This window comes from Ranitomeya variabilis, chromosome 6, assembly GCF_051348905.1.
Source record: "Ranitomeya variabilis isolate aRanVar5 chromosome 6, aRanVar5.hap1, whole genome shotgun sequence".
NCBI lineage: Eukaryota > Metazoa > Chordata > Amphibia > Anura > Dendrobatidae > Ranitomeya > Ranitomeya variabilis.
In genome coordinates this window covers 269,660,745-269,676,856 of record NC_135237.1, presented here as the reverse complement: position 1 = coordinate 269,676,856, position 16,112 = coordinate 269,660,745, and the positions used below count along the sequence as shown (strand labels likewise).

The window sequence follows — 16,112 nt, the reverse complement described above, 5'->3', positions numbered from 1 at the left end:
GTCCTGGCCCCTATCTTGTAATAATGTCCACTGTCCTGGCCCCTATCTTATAATAATGTCCACAGTCCTGGCCCCTATCTTGTAATAATGTCCACTGTCCTGGCCCCTATCTTATAATAATGTCCACTGTCCTGGCCTCTATCTTGTAATAATGTCCTCCGTCCTGGCCCCTATCTTGTAATAATGTCCACTGTCCTGGCCCCTATCTTGTAATAATGTCCTCCGTCCTGGCCCCTATCTTGTAATAATGTCCTCCGTCCTGGCCCCTATCTTGTAATAATGTCCTCTGTCCTGGCCCCTATCTTGTAATAATGTCCACTGTCCTGGCCCCTATCTTGTAATAATGTCCTCCGTCCTGGCCCCTATCTTGTAATAATGTCCTCCGTCCTGGCCCCTATCTTGTAATAATGTCCTCCGTCCTGGCCCCTATCTTGTAATAATGTCCTCTGTCCTGGCCCCTATCTTGTAATAATGTCCACTGTCCTGGCCCCTATCTTGTAATAATGTCCTCCGTCCTGGCCCCTATCTTGTAATAATGTCCTCCGTCCTGGCCCCTATCTTGTAATAATGTCCTCCGTCCTGGCCCCTATCTTGTAATAATGTCCTCCGTCCTGGCCCCTATCTTGTAATAATGTCCTCTGTCCTGGCCCCTATCTTGTAATAATGTCCACTGTCCTGGCCCCTATCTTGTAATAATGTCCTCCGTCCTGGCCCCTATCTTGTAATAATGTCCACCGTCCTGGCCCCTATCTTGTAATAATGTCCTCTGTCCTGGCCCCTATCTTGTAATAATGTCCTCCGTCCTGGCCCCTATCTTGTAATAATGTCCACTGTCCTGGCCCCTATCTTATAATAATGTCCACTGTCCTGGCCCCTATCTTATAATAATGTCCACTGTCCTGGCCTCTATCTTGTAATAATGTCCTCCGTCCTGGCCCCTATCTTGTAATAATGTCCACTGTCCTGGCGCTCATTCTTCTTACCTGTCCTGCTCCCATGGCAAGCAGTATCTTCTTCCTCCCTCATAGCCAGCACAGAGCGGCGGACAGCACATGGCAGTGGTGTCACGCGTCTCCGGTGACGTGCTGGCGACGTCTGCTGCTGGCCTTGGATTGGGCAGTGGCCTGCTGTATAGCGACTGCAGTGCAGGAAGTCAGAGGACATATATTCTGCACCTGGGTCCTCTGCGATCACGATCATTACACCCTTGCTACACACATATACTGTAAAAAGGAACAAATATTAATCTTACCCTTAGTATTCTTCACCAGTGGATGGATAATAACTAATTTCTGAATAATAAAATGAATGGTCGCCATTTACCAATCCAACCTATACAATGAAAAGGAAAGTTCAGTTTAACATGTGATGGTTCAAGAAACTTTTACGTATATGTTCTAGAAGTAAAAAGAAGTGCATTGTCATACAGTTTTCCTATGTTCTATGAAGAGCTAAAGAATGTTTCATTTCAGCAGCTACTTAACGTCACAAAACGTTTCAGTCAACACTGAAGCACGGCTTTTGTTAGCGTGCTGATTTATCGGCTATTACTGCCCATTCCAGTCTATTCTAGAATACAACTTAAGTCTGTAAGAAATATGTAATACTATATTAAAGGGACTCTGTCACCAGGATTTTGCTACTCCATCTGAGAGTAGCACAATATAGGCACAGAGACCCTGATTTCAGCTATGTATTACTTACTTTACTGGTTGCTGCAGTTTTGATGAAAACATGTGTTAGTAGCTGCAGATCTTCCAGTGCTCTGAATGCTGAGCCCTGTATAACCCCGCCCACACTACTGATTGGCAGCTGTGTACACTGTGCATAAGCAAAGCTGCCAATCAGTGGAGGGGGCGTGGTTGGACTATCTGGCAGCAGACCAAGTAGTCCTCTAGTAATAAATTTCCTTCTGATAAAACAGTGATTTTATAAAAATGACACGAAGCAGCCCAGTAAGTGGCACATCATAGAAATCAGGGTCTCTGCCCCTATATTATGCTGCTCTCAGATTAGGTAGCAAAAAACTGGTGACAGATCCCCTTTAAAAAATGCTGAAAGATAGAGAGTCTTATATAAAAATGTTGGTGCTTTAGTTCTCGCAAGTATGATTGGATCGTTTGGTTCTGGCTTCATTTCCTCAATCCGGAATTACTAAATTCACTTTTGCATACTTTGAGGAGTAAGTTGAGTGCATGAGCCCAATTGCATGGCTTGTCCTCTTTCTGGCTCTTGTGAATATTGTGGCCAGCGCCTCCATACTGAAAGCCTAGCTGTAAGCCATAGACGGCCCCGTGTTTATACTGTATATACAATGCACAGCTGGGAATGGATTTAACATACACTGGAACAGAAAACAGATGTTAATATGCCGCTTGCTACAGACGTATACTTTCCCATATATTTCGCTTATTTTCGCTGAGTGAGGGAAGCCATCCTCTGGACAGTGTATATTATCATTGCTATTGATGGGACCTTTAAATCAAGTGTCAGTGAAATGACCAACTCTTCATGTACGGAATAGAAATTACGTCTCAACCACTTCTTACATTTCTAATTTTTCCACAATGCAGGAGAAGATGTCTTCCTGAAGAAGTTATATAAAGCGCAAGAGTCCAACTCCAGCCATTCGGAATACTCCTCGTTCCTAAACCGATGCTTTATCTGCCGTGTGCGATGCCTACTGGACAGCACTTCTGGATTCCTGGTGAGCCGGGGGTCGGGAATAGAAGGGCTGGATGGAATGAAGAAATGACTCCCATGTAGCATATTTATAAAATGATACCCACACAGAGCATGTATGATATATAGAAACTAGCTATTGAACCCGTTCTACGCCCGGGTGGCGAGCATTTATATTGGTATATGGTCTCCATCCTGGTATGTGCTGCTCTCATCTTGCTCTCCCATCCTGTCATGTGCTGCTCCATCCTGCGCCCCCATCCTGTCATGTGCTGCTCCATCCTGCGCCCCCATCCTGTCATGTGCTGCTCCATCCTGCGTCCCCATCCTGTCATGTGCTGCTCCATCCTGCGCCCCCATCCTGTCATGTGCTGCTCCATCCTGCATCCCCATCCTGTCATGTGCTGCTCCATCCTGCATCCCCATCCTGTCATGTGCTGCTCCATCCTGCATCCCCATCCTGTCATGTGCTGCTCCATCCTGCATCCCCATCCTGTCATATGCTGCTCCATCCTACACCCTCATCCTGTCATGTGTGTGCCCCCATCCTGTCATGTGCTGCTCCCATCCTGTGCCCCATCCTGTCATGTGCTCCCACCCTGCACCCCCATCCTGTCATGTGCTGCTCCCATCGTGCACAATCATTCTGTCATGTGCTGCTCGCATCCTGTGCCCCCATTCTGTCATGTGCTGCTCCCATCCTGTGCCCCCATTCTGTTGTAATGTGCTGCACCCATTCTGCCTGTTCCTGTTTCCATTCTGCCATATGTTGCTCCCATCTTTCTCTCTCCGGCTCTACTGCCCGAGGGCGGCTGTGGTGAGTGCGGGCGGCTGTGGTGAGTGCGGGCGGCTGTGGTGAGTGCGGGCGGCTGTGGTGAGTGCGGGCGGCTGTGGTGAGTGCGGGCGGCTGTGGTGAGTGCGGGCGGCTGTGGTGAGTGCGGGCGGCTGTGCTTGGCGGTGGTGAGTGCGGGCGGCTGTGGTGAGTGCGGGCGGCTGTGCGTGGCTGTGGTGAGTGTGGGCGGCTGTGCGTGGCGGTGGTGAGTGCGGGCGGCTGTGCGTGGCGGTGGTGAGTGCGGGCGGCTGTGCGTGGCGGTGGTGAGTGCGGGCGGCTGTGCGTGGCGTTGGTGAGTGCGGGCGGCTGTGCGTGGCGGTGGTGAGTGCGGGCGGCGGTGAGTGCGGGCGGCTGTGCGTGGCGGCGGTGAGTGCGGGCGGCTGTGCATGGCGGTGGTGAGAGTGCGGGCGGCTGTGCGTGGCGGTGGTGAGTGCGGGCGGCTGTGCGTGGCGGTGGTGTGAGTGCGGGCGGCTGTGGTGAGTGCGGGCGGCTGTGCTTGGCGGTGGTGAGTGCGGGCGGCTGTGGTGAGTGCGGGCGGCTGTGCGTGGCTGTGGTGAGTGCGGGCGGCTGTGCGTGGCTGTGGTGAGTGCGGGCGGCTGTGCGTGGCGGTGGTGAGTGCGGGCGGCTGTGCGTGGCGGTGGTGAGTGCGGGCGGGTGTGCGTGGCGTTGGTGAGTGCGGGCGGCTGTACGTGGCGGTGGTGAGTGCGGGCGGCTGTGCGTGGCGGCGGTGAGTGCGGGCGGCTGTGCGTGGCGGTGGTGAGAGTGCGGGCGGCTGTGCGTGGCGGTGGTGAGTGCGGGCGGCTGTGCGTGGCGGTGGTGAGTGCGGGCGGCTGTGCGTGGCGGTGGTGTGAGTGCGGGCGGCGGTGAGTGCGGGCGGCTGTGCGTGGCGGTGGTGAGAGTGCGGGCGGCTGTGCTGGGGGCCTGAGCAGGCGGGGACACCAGCGCGCTGTGGGGGTCAGGTGCCGGAGTCGCCGCTAGCTCAGGCCCCCGGCACTTGCTATATTCACCTGTCCCCCGTTCCACCGCTCCGTCTTCCGGGTCCTCTGACTGTGACTGTTCAGTCAGAGGGCGGCGCGCATTAAGCGCATCATCGTGCCCTCTGAACTGAACGTCACAGGCGTCCGCGCTTTCCGGCACCATTTTCTTGAAGACACGCAGTGTGTCTTCAAGAAAATGGCGCCGGAAAGCGTGGACTGCGCAGGCGCCGATTCCGGCAGCAGGGGGACATTCACGGCCTGGAATTGCGTCGGTGGAACGGGACAGGTAAATATCACATACTCACCCTCCTGGCTCGTCCCTGCTTCTCCGTTGGAGATCGCGGTGTGCGTTCAGCGCTTACGCACACCGCGATCTCCTGGGAGCGTCACTCTGTGGGGTCCAGACTGCGCCGGCGCTTGCACTTGCGCAGTCTATAAAGGCTTCGGACAGAGTGACGCTCCCAGCGTTATATTATAGATATCCATAAAAGCGTGACCTGACATCCTACGCTCTCTGTAGATGTGAGCTTAGGCACAGAACAAATATTAGTAATGCTCTGCGTACAAGACTGATGGCAAAAAACTGATGTGTGAAAGGGGCCTAATTTTTATAGACAATTAATAGACTCTATTATTTGATTTTGCGACTGATGGCAAAAAACTGATGTGTGAAAGGGGCCTAATTTTTATAGACAATTAATAGACTCTATTATTTGATTTTTTGCTTCCTAATCTGAGAGCAGCATAATATAAAGGCAGAGACCCTGATTCCTGCAATGTGTCACTTACTAGGCTGCTATGTAGTTTTTAGAAAAATCACTGTTTTATCAGCAGGACATTTTCACTAGAGAACCACTTGGCTGGCTGCAAGGCCACGCCCCCTCCACTGATTGGCAGCTTTCTGCCTATGCACTGTGTATACAGAAAGCTGCCGATCAGTGGTGTGGGCGGGGATATACAGAGAACTAGTAGATCTGCAATGGATATTCAAAACTACAGCAGCAGTTCAGTAAGTGATACATCACTTGAATCAAGGTCTCTGTCCCTGCCTCATGCTGCTCTCCTGCGGGGCAGTAAAAACCTGGTGACAGATTCTCTGTTTAATTAAAAGTTACCTCGATCCAATATGTTAAATTTTGATAATATATTTTAAACTTTGGTTTTCTTGTATGAACATTTTATTTTTTTTCATCAGAGATTCTTGAGCAGAGAATATGCAATAATAATCTGGCAGAGCAGTATAGCAGCAGTCAGTGTAAATCATTGTAGGTCGCTCTGCAGTGATTACGATAATTGACATCAAGATCTAGATATATGGCGGAGAATTCGATTTACCATACATTTTCTGTTGTGGTCAAGGTGTGACTCTCATACTAATCCTACATGTGTTCTGCGCTGCAATTCTGCACAGCAATGTATCACACTGTGGTTAGCAGCATTTATAGCTCTGAAGAAATCCTATTTACAAGGTGAATGACATTAGCTGCCCATATCGGTGAAGAACGTCTCCATTTCCTGCAGCCTTATCACTAACAAACCCTGAAAAGAGCTGTGACTGCAGGTAACCCCCACCCCACTACCCCAAATGGCTCACAGAAACTTGGATCTGAAAAGTTAGTTGTTTGATTGAACCTTCCTGTGTGTCCATGCCATCATCACCAATAATAGTATTTCCCTGAGTCCTTGGCCCTGCTTAACAAAATCACCAAGTGGACTGCAATCGCATGTAGTGATAGCAAGTCGACTGTCTGTAGTGGTGCCCAGCAAACATCAATGATAGCAATATAAAAAATCCCATGATCAGTAGTAAAGCTGAAGCACTTACCAATCTGTAGATGTCTGTATTGCCAAACATCATCGATCAGAACCACAAGAGAAGCATTCTTCCCTCCCTCAGGCCTACTGCAGACTTGCCCAGACGCATGCTTTTCTTATATTTTTCTTTAGCCTTGGGAAAGCATGCATCTATGGACGCAAGATGGCCATAGGACAGTTTCGAAAACTACTCCTATAAAGCTGCTTGTCAATATTTGGAAATAACAAGACAATTGCTGACTTCTGCTGCCTATTCTTTTTTGGAAAAAAAGTCTATATGCTATAGGGTTTTGTACTAACTCAGTTGCAGTTGCGCTAAGCACAGGGAGTGGTTTCAGTAAAATGTCCAGGCAGGTTTACTAGAACTTCTTAAACCACTCAGCATAAGCATACAAAAGAACAGCTTTTTAGGCACAAAGTGAAAAAAAACCCAGAAAATAACCAGTCCATTTAGTAATGTGGATTCACCCACTCACTCAGGTCAGTGTCCTTCAGCAAACACACTGGAGGCCTCCTCACAGACACTGAATGAGACACTTGGTCTCCATTTTATCTAACAAACCACACCCCCGGGGTGGGTATATGTGAGCAGTCATTCCCACCCATCTCTTTGCTGCTTGCAAAACCCAGCCCTGATATGCCCTATTAACTCTCTCAGCACTATACCTGCTGGAGCATGCTTTACTGGGCTTACATCACCGAAACTACCAAATTCAATGATACATATCTTCACTCAAGGACCTGTCCGGCGGCCATCTTACAATGCCGTTATATTGCAGAGCCTCTATTATGTTAAATTGGGTGCAAAAAAATGAAGCAGGGCATCCTTCATATCACAGTTATGTACCTGTACCTTGGTGACTATCACGGGTTGTGAAAAAAGATATTGGTTGCCTTAGTCAAGTTAACTATGGATCCAATCTGATGAATCCAATAAAAAGCAGGTTATCATTCATGAGACAATCCCTTTAATAAGGCATTATTGTGCGCTGTGGGGATTCGCCGGTTTCAGACCTGGGACCGGAGGGTATGTATGACTTATACATACTTCCAGCCAGTGGGCGCAGCCTCTGTACAGTACACAAGGAAGGATTCCTGCCCGTAGTTACCATACGGAGAGAATCAGCAGCCACATGGAGGATATTACACAGCAGTGATGATCAGTGTAGAATGACTCAGAGCTGGTGAGAGGACACTACGATCTCTCTCATACACAGCACAGCACACAGGGAAGGATTCCTGCCCTTAGTTACCATGCGGAGAGAATCAGCAGCCACATGGAGGATATTACACAGCAGTGATGATCAGTGTAGAATGACTCAGAGCTGGTGAGAGGACACTACGATCTCTCTCATACACAGCACAGCACACAGGGAAGGATTCCTGCCCTTAGTTACCATGCGGAAAGAATCAGCAGCCACATGGAGGATATTACACAGCAGTGATGATCAGTGTAGAATGACTCAGAGCTGGTGAGAGGACAATACGATCTCTCTCATACACAGCACAGCACACAGGGAAGGATTCCTGCCCTTAGTTACCATACGGAGAGAATCAGCAGCCACATGGAGGATATTACACAGCAGTGATGATCAGTGTAGAATGACTCAGAGCTGGTGAGAGGACACTACGATCTCTCTCATACACAGCACAGCACACAGGGAAGGATTCCTGCCCTTAGTTACCATGCGGAGAGAATCAGCAGCCACGTGGAGGATATTACACAGCAGTGATGATCAGTGTAGACAGAATGCAGCGCTGCCGTGAGGTAAAAGAGTTGTTAGAAAGCTCAGCACTATCTTTCTGTGACTTCCCCTGCTTTCTCACTCTGCTCCTCACTCCTCTCCCCTATCCATAGATTATAATAGGAGTTACAACTTGACACCCTCTGTGCTGGCAGTCTATCTTGTCTTAATCAAGGAGTTGAGATGTTTGTCTTTTTTTAACAGTGTATGATGAGTTCAGGAAACAGAAATAGGGGAAGAAGTGGCTCATAAGAGGAGAAAGAAGCAGATTTCCCTGATAATGTGTATTTCATAGTTTCCTGCATTCACATGTACTATTCATTTATGAAGTTTGTTGAAAGTACAATTCCCATTCATAACGAACTTATAGCCACAATTCCAGGCTTTCACCCAATAAAAGTATCGGGTCACATTTTTGCTGAACCCTGTATCAAAAATACATGCTTAATTATGTGGATTAGTATATTCAGTTTTTTTTAAAAAGCAACAGTAAAATACTAAAATTACACATTGTATATTGTACATTGTAATGCTAAACTTGCAAACCGTGTTTACTTTCCATGTATCTTCATAAGAAACAAAAAAACATACTTTCCATGTGAGTAATAAGAACTTGCTCCGTTCTGGCATGGATCTTGCTCCATAATAAACAAGCATTTCATGTGGTTTAGAAAAGCAAATGTTGTGCCTCTAACATTCATGGTATAAGCCAGCCAGGCCTAATTCCAGGTCCATGGCGGAGCGGGTGAATGTGCCGGGATCATTTAGCCACCACCATTGCTGATAAGCAGCTGGTAAATGGTTTATAGAAAGTATCAGAGGCAGATCGGAGCAATGGAAACCTCTGTCCAGACAAAAAGGAAACATATCGCCCGTAAATTCTGCCTCCAATCTATCAGTCATGTGGCCGTACAGGTTCCCATGCATGTGGGTGATGTTCCTTTCTCCGCACTTACACTATGTGCTACCTTTTGCCAATTCCACATCTTTCTATAGACATAAAACTAAATATGTGAATGATTAGAAAACACTCCTTCAAATATTTTTTGGGGGAATTCTGAGTTAGTAGAGAGGGAGTCCTCAAATATCTACTGTCTCCTAATTGTATCAAGCATGAATGTATGAAACATTTAGATTCCAATATGATCGCTTTATTTACTTTCTAAATACCATTAATGGGAATGCAAAATATGCAAAGTCTCTCCCCATAGGGGAACATTATGCAATACCCCCACCTACTGGTCAAGTAAGGTAACAAATGGGGAAGGAGAGTATGTTGTGCATATTGGACTGTTATATTGTGCATTTAGGGGGCTCAATATTTCTGTACATTTCTGTATATACCCAACTGAATACATGCTAAAGACACGGTAGTATGCATAGAGCAGAAAATGAGGTTTTGATTAAGTTCCACATCCTTTTGTTACTAACCTGTTCCCTGGTAATATCTTTTATGTGGTGCAGACAATGCAGTTTGAAGGTAAGCTGAAGTTCCTCTCTGGACAGAAGAAGAAAGCATCTCCAGGAACAAGTGTCCCACCACAGATGGCATTGTTCTGCATAGTCGTGCCACTTCTGCTTCCCCCTATCACAGAGATGAAAATGAAGAGCGTGCTTATGAGGACACAGAAAAAACCTGGTGCGCCTTCCAACACCGGAAACACGTAAATCACATTATTTTTATCCAATATAATAATCATTAATAAAGTATTTTGCTCTATATTTTTTTTAATGGAACCTTCCATGTCCCCAAATGCTATTAACCTGCAGATATATGGTTAATCTGTCGCCGCTCCATGAAAGCCTCTATGCCTGAGAGTCGGCAGCTCCTGAGAAGAATAACGTTCATTTTCTCCAGGTAGCTGCGCTTTCAGTACGGCACATCGACAGCATTGTAGCGCTATTACCCTGCAGATTCATCCTATATCTCCAGGGTTGTGCCCGGGAACGTGTATTAACAAAACAGAACACATGGCCGTGTACTCGAGAAATACAAGTTCATGCATACCTTCATGGCCCCAAAGCTATGTTCCAACACAGAGAAAACGCATTTACAAAATGTATGTGTCACACTCCTGTTCCAGGCTCTGGGCTCTGCTCCTTACACCCCTGCCCGCTGACGATTCTTGGGGCCACTTTCAAAGCCCAACGTGGAGCGCAAGGAAGTTCAGCGGGCAGGGGTGTAAGGAGCAGAGTCCAGACCCCGGGACTGGTGCGTAACAGTATCCAAATGGGCCTGGGAGTGCATCGGGGAGGACTGAGGCTCAGCGGGCTGAGCAGCCGGAGTATTTCCCACCTAGCACAACCCTCCTCTGTTGTATTTGCCTCTTTGGGCCGCTGTTACATTATAGGTATTGCTTCTAGAATTTTCTGTTGCGTTCGTGTCTGGGATGGCATGTTCAGTACATGATGCACTTGCCCACATATGGAAAAGTATGCCGACCCAGGCATGAATGGAGCATGAGCGAGATTTTACACGCAATACCCATAGAGAGGGCCGTCCCACAGAGGAGGGTTTGCTCGATGAGGAATACTGCAATGCGTCACTGGCCCCCGATGAACTTCCAGGCTCAAGTGCGTACATTTTCTAAACAGAAATTTGGGGGCCAGTCAGGGAATGCATCAACTTGTATCACCATGAATTAAATGGCCTTGTGTTCTGTTTAGCAACACTACAACCTAAAAGGTTCCCTTTAAGTCTTGCACATTCATGAATTAAAGGGATGTTCCAAATTCCCAAAATGATACTATATATATATATATATATATATATATATATATATATATATATATATATACAGCTCTGGCAACAATTAAGAGACCACTGCAAAATGTTCAGTTTGTCTGATTTTTATCTTTATAGGTATATTTTTGAGTAAAATATAAATTGTTCTTTTAGTCTATAAACTTCTGAAAACATGTCTCCGAATTTCCAACCAATAAATTTTGCATTTTTTTCTGACAAAGAAAAATGGTCAAAATTAACAAAAACCCAGTGCCTCAGACCTCAAACAATGCAAAGAAAACAAATTGCTAATCATTTAGAAACAACAATACTAATGTTTTAACTCAGTAAGAGTTCAGAAATCAATATTTTGTGGAATAACCATGATTTTTAATCACAGCTTTCATGCGTCTTGGCATGCTTTCCATTAGTCTTTCACACGGCTTCTGACGCAAACATTTAAGCAGTTCTTCTTTGATTGATGGCTTGTGACTGTCCATCATCCTCTTGATTACATTCCAGAGGTTTTCAATGGGGTTCAGGTCTGGAGATTGGGCTGCCCATGACAGGGTTTGATGTAGTGGTCTCTTAATTTTTGCCAGTGCTGTATATATATTCCATATATACAGTACATTGCATTGCATACATTGCTTTTCCAAAAGACTGATACAGATCTTTTGGAAATGCATTTCATGTGATGATTTGATACCTAGTGTTCTATTGTATCATTGAGATACTCCTATAATGGTTTTGTAGGTGTAATTCTACACACCCACTCAGTATAGTGGGTATGGATACATGCATCTGCCTAATTGTGGCTTCAGTGCTTTTAATGTTGATTTGAATAAAGGTTAACTTTTAGAGTGTGCACACATTTTTTTTTTCTTGTTCTATAGTATAGGCGATCAAAAAATCACAGGATCAAGTCCCCCGAGGGGACTAATAACTAAATTTAAAAAGTAATTTAAGTATAAAATTATATATATATATATATATATATATATATATATATATATATATATATATATATATATACTATAGGGTAAAATTGGAACAGCACAATTGCTCACCAATGGGTGCCAAGCCTCCTGGGTTGAGTCGTCCACTTCTCTACCCAAAGTCTATACAGAAAAAGCAAAGGAAGGCAGCACTCCAGACACTTCTCAAGGTGAAAAAAGCAGGATTTATTCAGCCCACATCTCTGTGCGACGTTTCGGCTCACACTGAGCCTTTTTCAAGCCTTGAAAAAGGCTCAGTGTGAGCCGAAACGTCGCACAGAGATGTGGGCTGAATAAATCCTGCTTTTTTCACCTTGAGAAGTGTCTGGAGTGCTGCCTTCCTTTGCTTTATATATATATATATATATATATATATATATATATATATATATATATATATATATATATATATATAAAAGTTGTATTATTTTTTTACATATATTATTAGTCTCCTTGGGGGACTTGAACCTGTGATTTCTTGATCGCCTATACAATAGAACAAGTGGGTGAACACTCTAAAACTTAACCTTTACTCAAATGAACATTAAAAACAATGAAGCCACAATTACAGACACACGTATCCATACCCACAATACTGAGTGGGTGTGTAGAATTGCACCTACAAAACCACTAGACGCGTGTCTTCATGATACAAGAGAACATTAGACATTAAATGAAATGCATTTCCAGAAGACCTGTATTAGTCACCCTACTACACATACAGTAATCACTAAAGGGAATGAATAACCACATTAATACATATAAAAATAATCATTCTTGTAGTCAATCAGAAAATCAACAATAGCAAAGCTGAATGGCATAGAGGTAACTTGCATCTCTATTACCACTTCTGTTACTGTTATACCATCATAAGGTAGTCCAGTTTGTGATGGGGTGTGTGACAGAGCCGGCAGGAACAGCAGGCTGGTGGACAATTCAAAAACCTACATTAAGACTGGGAGACTATTACATCAAACATAGATATGATTCCTTAGAGTCTGCAATATGGCCGCACAAAAGGAAAAAATCAGAGGGCGCCCCTCAGTAATCCGATGCCAAGGAAAATGCAACAACAGTCCTTAGACTAGTTCCTCAAATCCAGCAGGATGGACAAGACATGACAATCACATGTGGCAACTGATCTCCAATTTCTAATAGTCCATACACTGGCACGGGGACCTGGCTGCAGCAACAGATCCTAGCTCTTCACAGGACTCAACACCAACTAACAGACCAAACATGTGGCTTATTGTTCTACTTCTCTTGGAATCAGCCCCCTGGATATGAAGAAGTGTTTACACCCACACCCTTAACCATCAGGTACATTTATCTTGGAGGGAAAGAATGTCCCAGAAGGCCAGTCTCCAGCCAGTCTGAAAAGTTGTGTATTATCAAGCCTCCCTACAGAGAGGAGCAAAGACACACATGCCCCCCCAGATGCAGGACAGGACATGCTAATTGTCATGCTGCTACAGTGCAGTACAGCGCAACCTCCACCAGGGGGAGCTTGAGAGGGAAGTGAGACTGCACACACAGAGCAGCAGCACAGATGCCACCAAGTGGCGAAAGAGTGGGCAGACAAGCTGAGTCAAAGCATGAGATAGTACGACAGTCAATAGCCAAGCCAGGGGGTCAGAACTGGAGAAGACAATAGTACCAAAGGCAGAAGCGCGTCCGAATACGAGCCAAGTCCAAAACCAGAGAATCAAGCAAAAAAACAGGGAAACACTGGGAAAGGGGCAGACAGAAGGAGTCAACAGACACAGGGCAAGTCAGGGATTACAACAGGACAGATCAAGCGCTACCAGAGTCAGGCTCACACATCGAAGGCAGAACTATAGCTGACACCGCCAGCAGGATACCTTGGAGCCAAATAGCACACCTGAACCCAGAATGAGGCAGAGCAAAATTAACCCTTGACATGATCCGCCCAGAAAAAGGGCAGACAGGATTAAACCCTGGAACGGATCATGTGTCATGTCGGACGCTGTTCAGACCATGTCGTTCGACAGACAGCGGTAATTCCGCTTTTGACCACTATTTGCTCATTGGCGTCGGCTAGGTTTTGTCCAGCTGTTCCAGGGTTAATTTACCTGATCCTCGGATTGGAAGCTGGGCCATGCCCATGGCCTTTAAATAGTTCTCCAGGATCATTGGGCGTCGCCGATTATAGCTTCTGTCTTGCGTTGTTATCTCGGTCTGGAGTGGAGAGCTGGTTGTTGGAGAATCGTTGCTGGTGGTGTATTTTCCTTTGTCTTATTTACTCCTTCCTGTATTTGTGTTTATTTTGCCCTGCACATTTATAGTGTATTCCTGAGTGACTGCGGCGTGGTGTATATTTTCCTTTATCCTTGTCTGTGCTAACTGTGGGTATTGGTGTACTACATTCACTGGGTGGAGGGCGGAGGTGTTCAGCTTAGGGCTGTAACAGGAGGCAGGGTGAGGTTCGAGGCCTGGACATGCACACCATCAGTGTAAACTTCAGGTAGAGGGTCAGTCAGCATTTCCCTAGTCTGAGGGAAATTGCAGGGGCCCGGGTTATTAGCTCTCACCCACCTAGTCTCCCTGTGACATCATGGCACTAATGTAGGAATGATTACAGGATAGTCCATGAAAACAGACTGGGGGTGACAATGTGTTACAACCCCTTCCCCCTCAACTTGTGTACAGTTAGGAGACCTCAACAGGTCACTTGTCAAGTACATGTACATGGCTGACATGACTCAGGGCTCCTCCTGTGTGGACAATCCATCAGCATTTTAGTGTTGTTTCCTCTTCTATATAATATTGTAAAGTTATAGGGTTGAAGAGCCGGGCTCCATTTAACATCCTCTTTGGATTAAACTCTGCTTCCTGCACCCACAAATCAGCATTGTAGATCTCTCACATCATTTTCTAGGAGAATATCTGCAGGCAGGCCACAGTTCACCCCAACCACGCATTGCTTGACCCCCAAAGCCAAAGTCAAATTCAACCCTTGCTTTTTGGGATATTCCTCCATTGGCCAACAGCTAATTCAATGGTAATCCCAGGTCATTGCTGTATCACCTCTGGCTGAACCACTCTGGGATCGGCTGTAGCAGGAAATGCCCCAGAGTCACAAAAACCAAAAACATTCTGACCATCCAGCACAGCCTCCTGTAAGTGCTTTCTTTGATGATTAGAGGAACTTGTGGCTGGGTATCTCACCCCATAAAACCCTAGTGATAAAACGGGTTTCTGAGTCATTTGGCAAGTTAAATGAGTGGTGACACCTCTTCCTCCATTGTAGTTTGCTCTAGATAATTAATAGCCAATTTGGGCATCCGTTCTGCCTGCACTAGGACTCTGTTAGGTTGTATATTACTTCTTGGCACCACATGTGATTGGTTATATGGAAGGGCAAATTTTCTGAGGCTCATATGTGGCCTGGACACCTTCCTTTCAGTGCTTAGACCTGTTTTGGTGTACTATGGGTTATATACTATGCATTGTCTTTCAGTCTAATTAACTACTTCTTCTACCTATTATTAGCTGTACCTTTGACTACTCTCCCTTATTGTGTGAGGGTTAGTCTGTATTGTGTGTTCAACCATTGACATGCTTGTAGGGATTATTTAAACATTATGGCCTCATAACTTCATGATATCTATAGATTGTTTGGGGGATTGTTAATATGTTTATATATTATGGTCCTATTTATCACATTTTTGCAATGCTGTCTATATAGGTACGGTGGTATAAGTCACTTCTCTAGTATATCCATGAGTCCTGTGCGGGTTATAGCCTTATCATGGGCTTATGTATAGGGCATAATGATGCTCTTTTTTAAATGCTTTTATATGTTAGTGCTCTGTTATTTATATGTCTTTCCAAATAAAGTTGTGTTTGATTTTTTGCCATATCCTCATGTATGGTGATCCCCATTTATAAGACCTATTCTGTTCTTTTGTTTCTCATTATTGGTCTATTTATAGGTCTTGGAGTGTATCCCACTGATCGTGGTGCCCCCTCAATTGATATTTGTGTTGAGATAATTAGTAGCCGATTTGGTGCAGGGTCATTCCTCAATCGACCATGAGGACAGGTGTTTTATAGATGCTCAGGCTGCCCACATCGGTAAAAACTGTGCTGTGTGGCACCACTTCCCATTTGAATTTTGGAGAAGGAGGTAAGGGAACTTGGAGGCTGATATCTATATGAAAGTGCATGAGATAGTTGTTGGGGTTGAGGACAACTCCTCCACTAGATAGCTAGGCATGTGACCTGCAGATGCCTGAGATGTCCACAACCATAAAATCGTCTCTCTACTACTTTCTCTCCTTGTCGCATTCCAGAGTATGAGGTCAAACTATCTGC

The 16,112-nt window shown here is 45.6% G+C and overlaps 1 protein-coding gene across 1 annotated transcript in view; it reads left to right on the top strand.

Moving 5' to 3' along the window:
- AHRR (aryl hydrocarbon receptor repressor) overlaps nucleotides 1-16,112 on the top strand; it is a 462,221-nt gene that overhangs the window by 408,645 nt on the left and 37,464 nt on the right. The window contains exons 7-8 of the mRNA XM_077269620.1: nucleotides 2,574-2,707; nucleotides 9,516-9,715. Of these exons, the coding sequence (XP_077125735.1) occupies nucleotides 2,574-2,707; nucleotides 9,516-9,715 (334 nt within the window). The remainder of the gene's footprint in view (nucleotides 1-2,573; nucleotides 2,708-9,515; nucleotides 9,716-16,112) is intronic.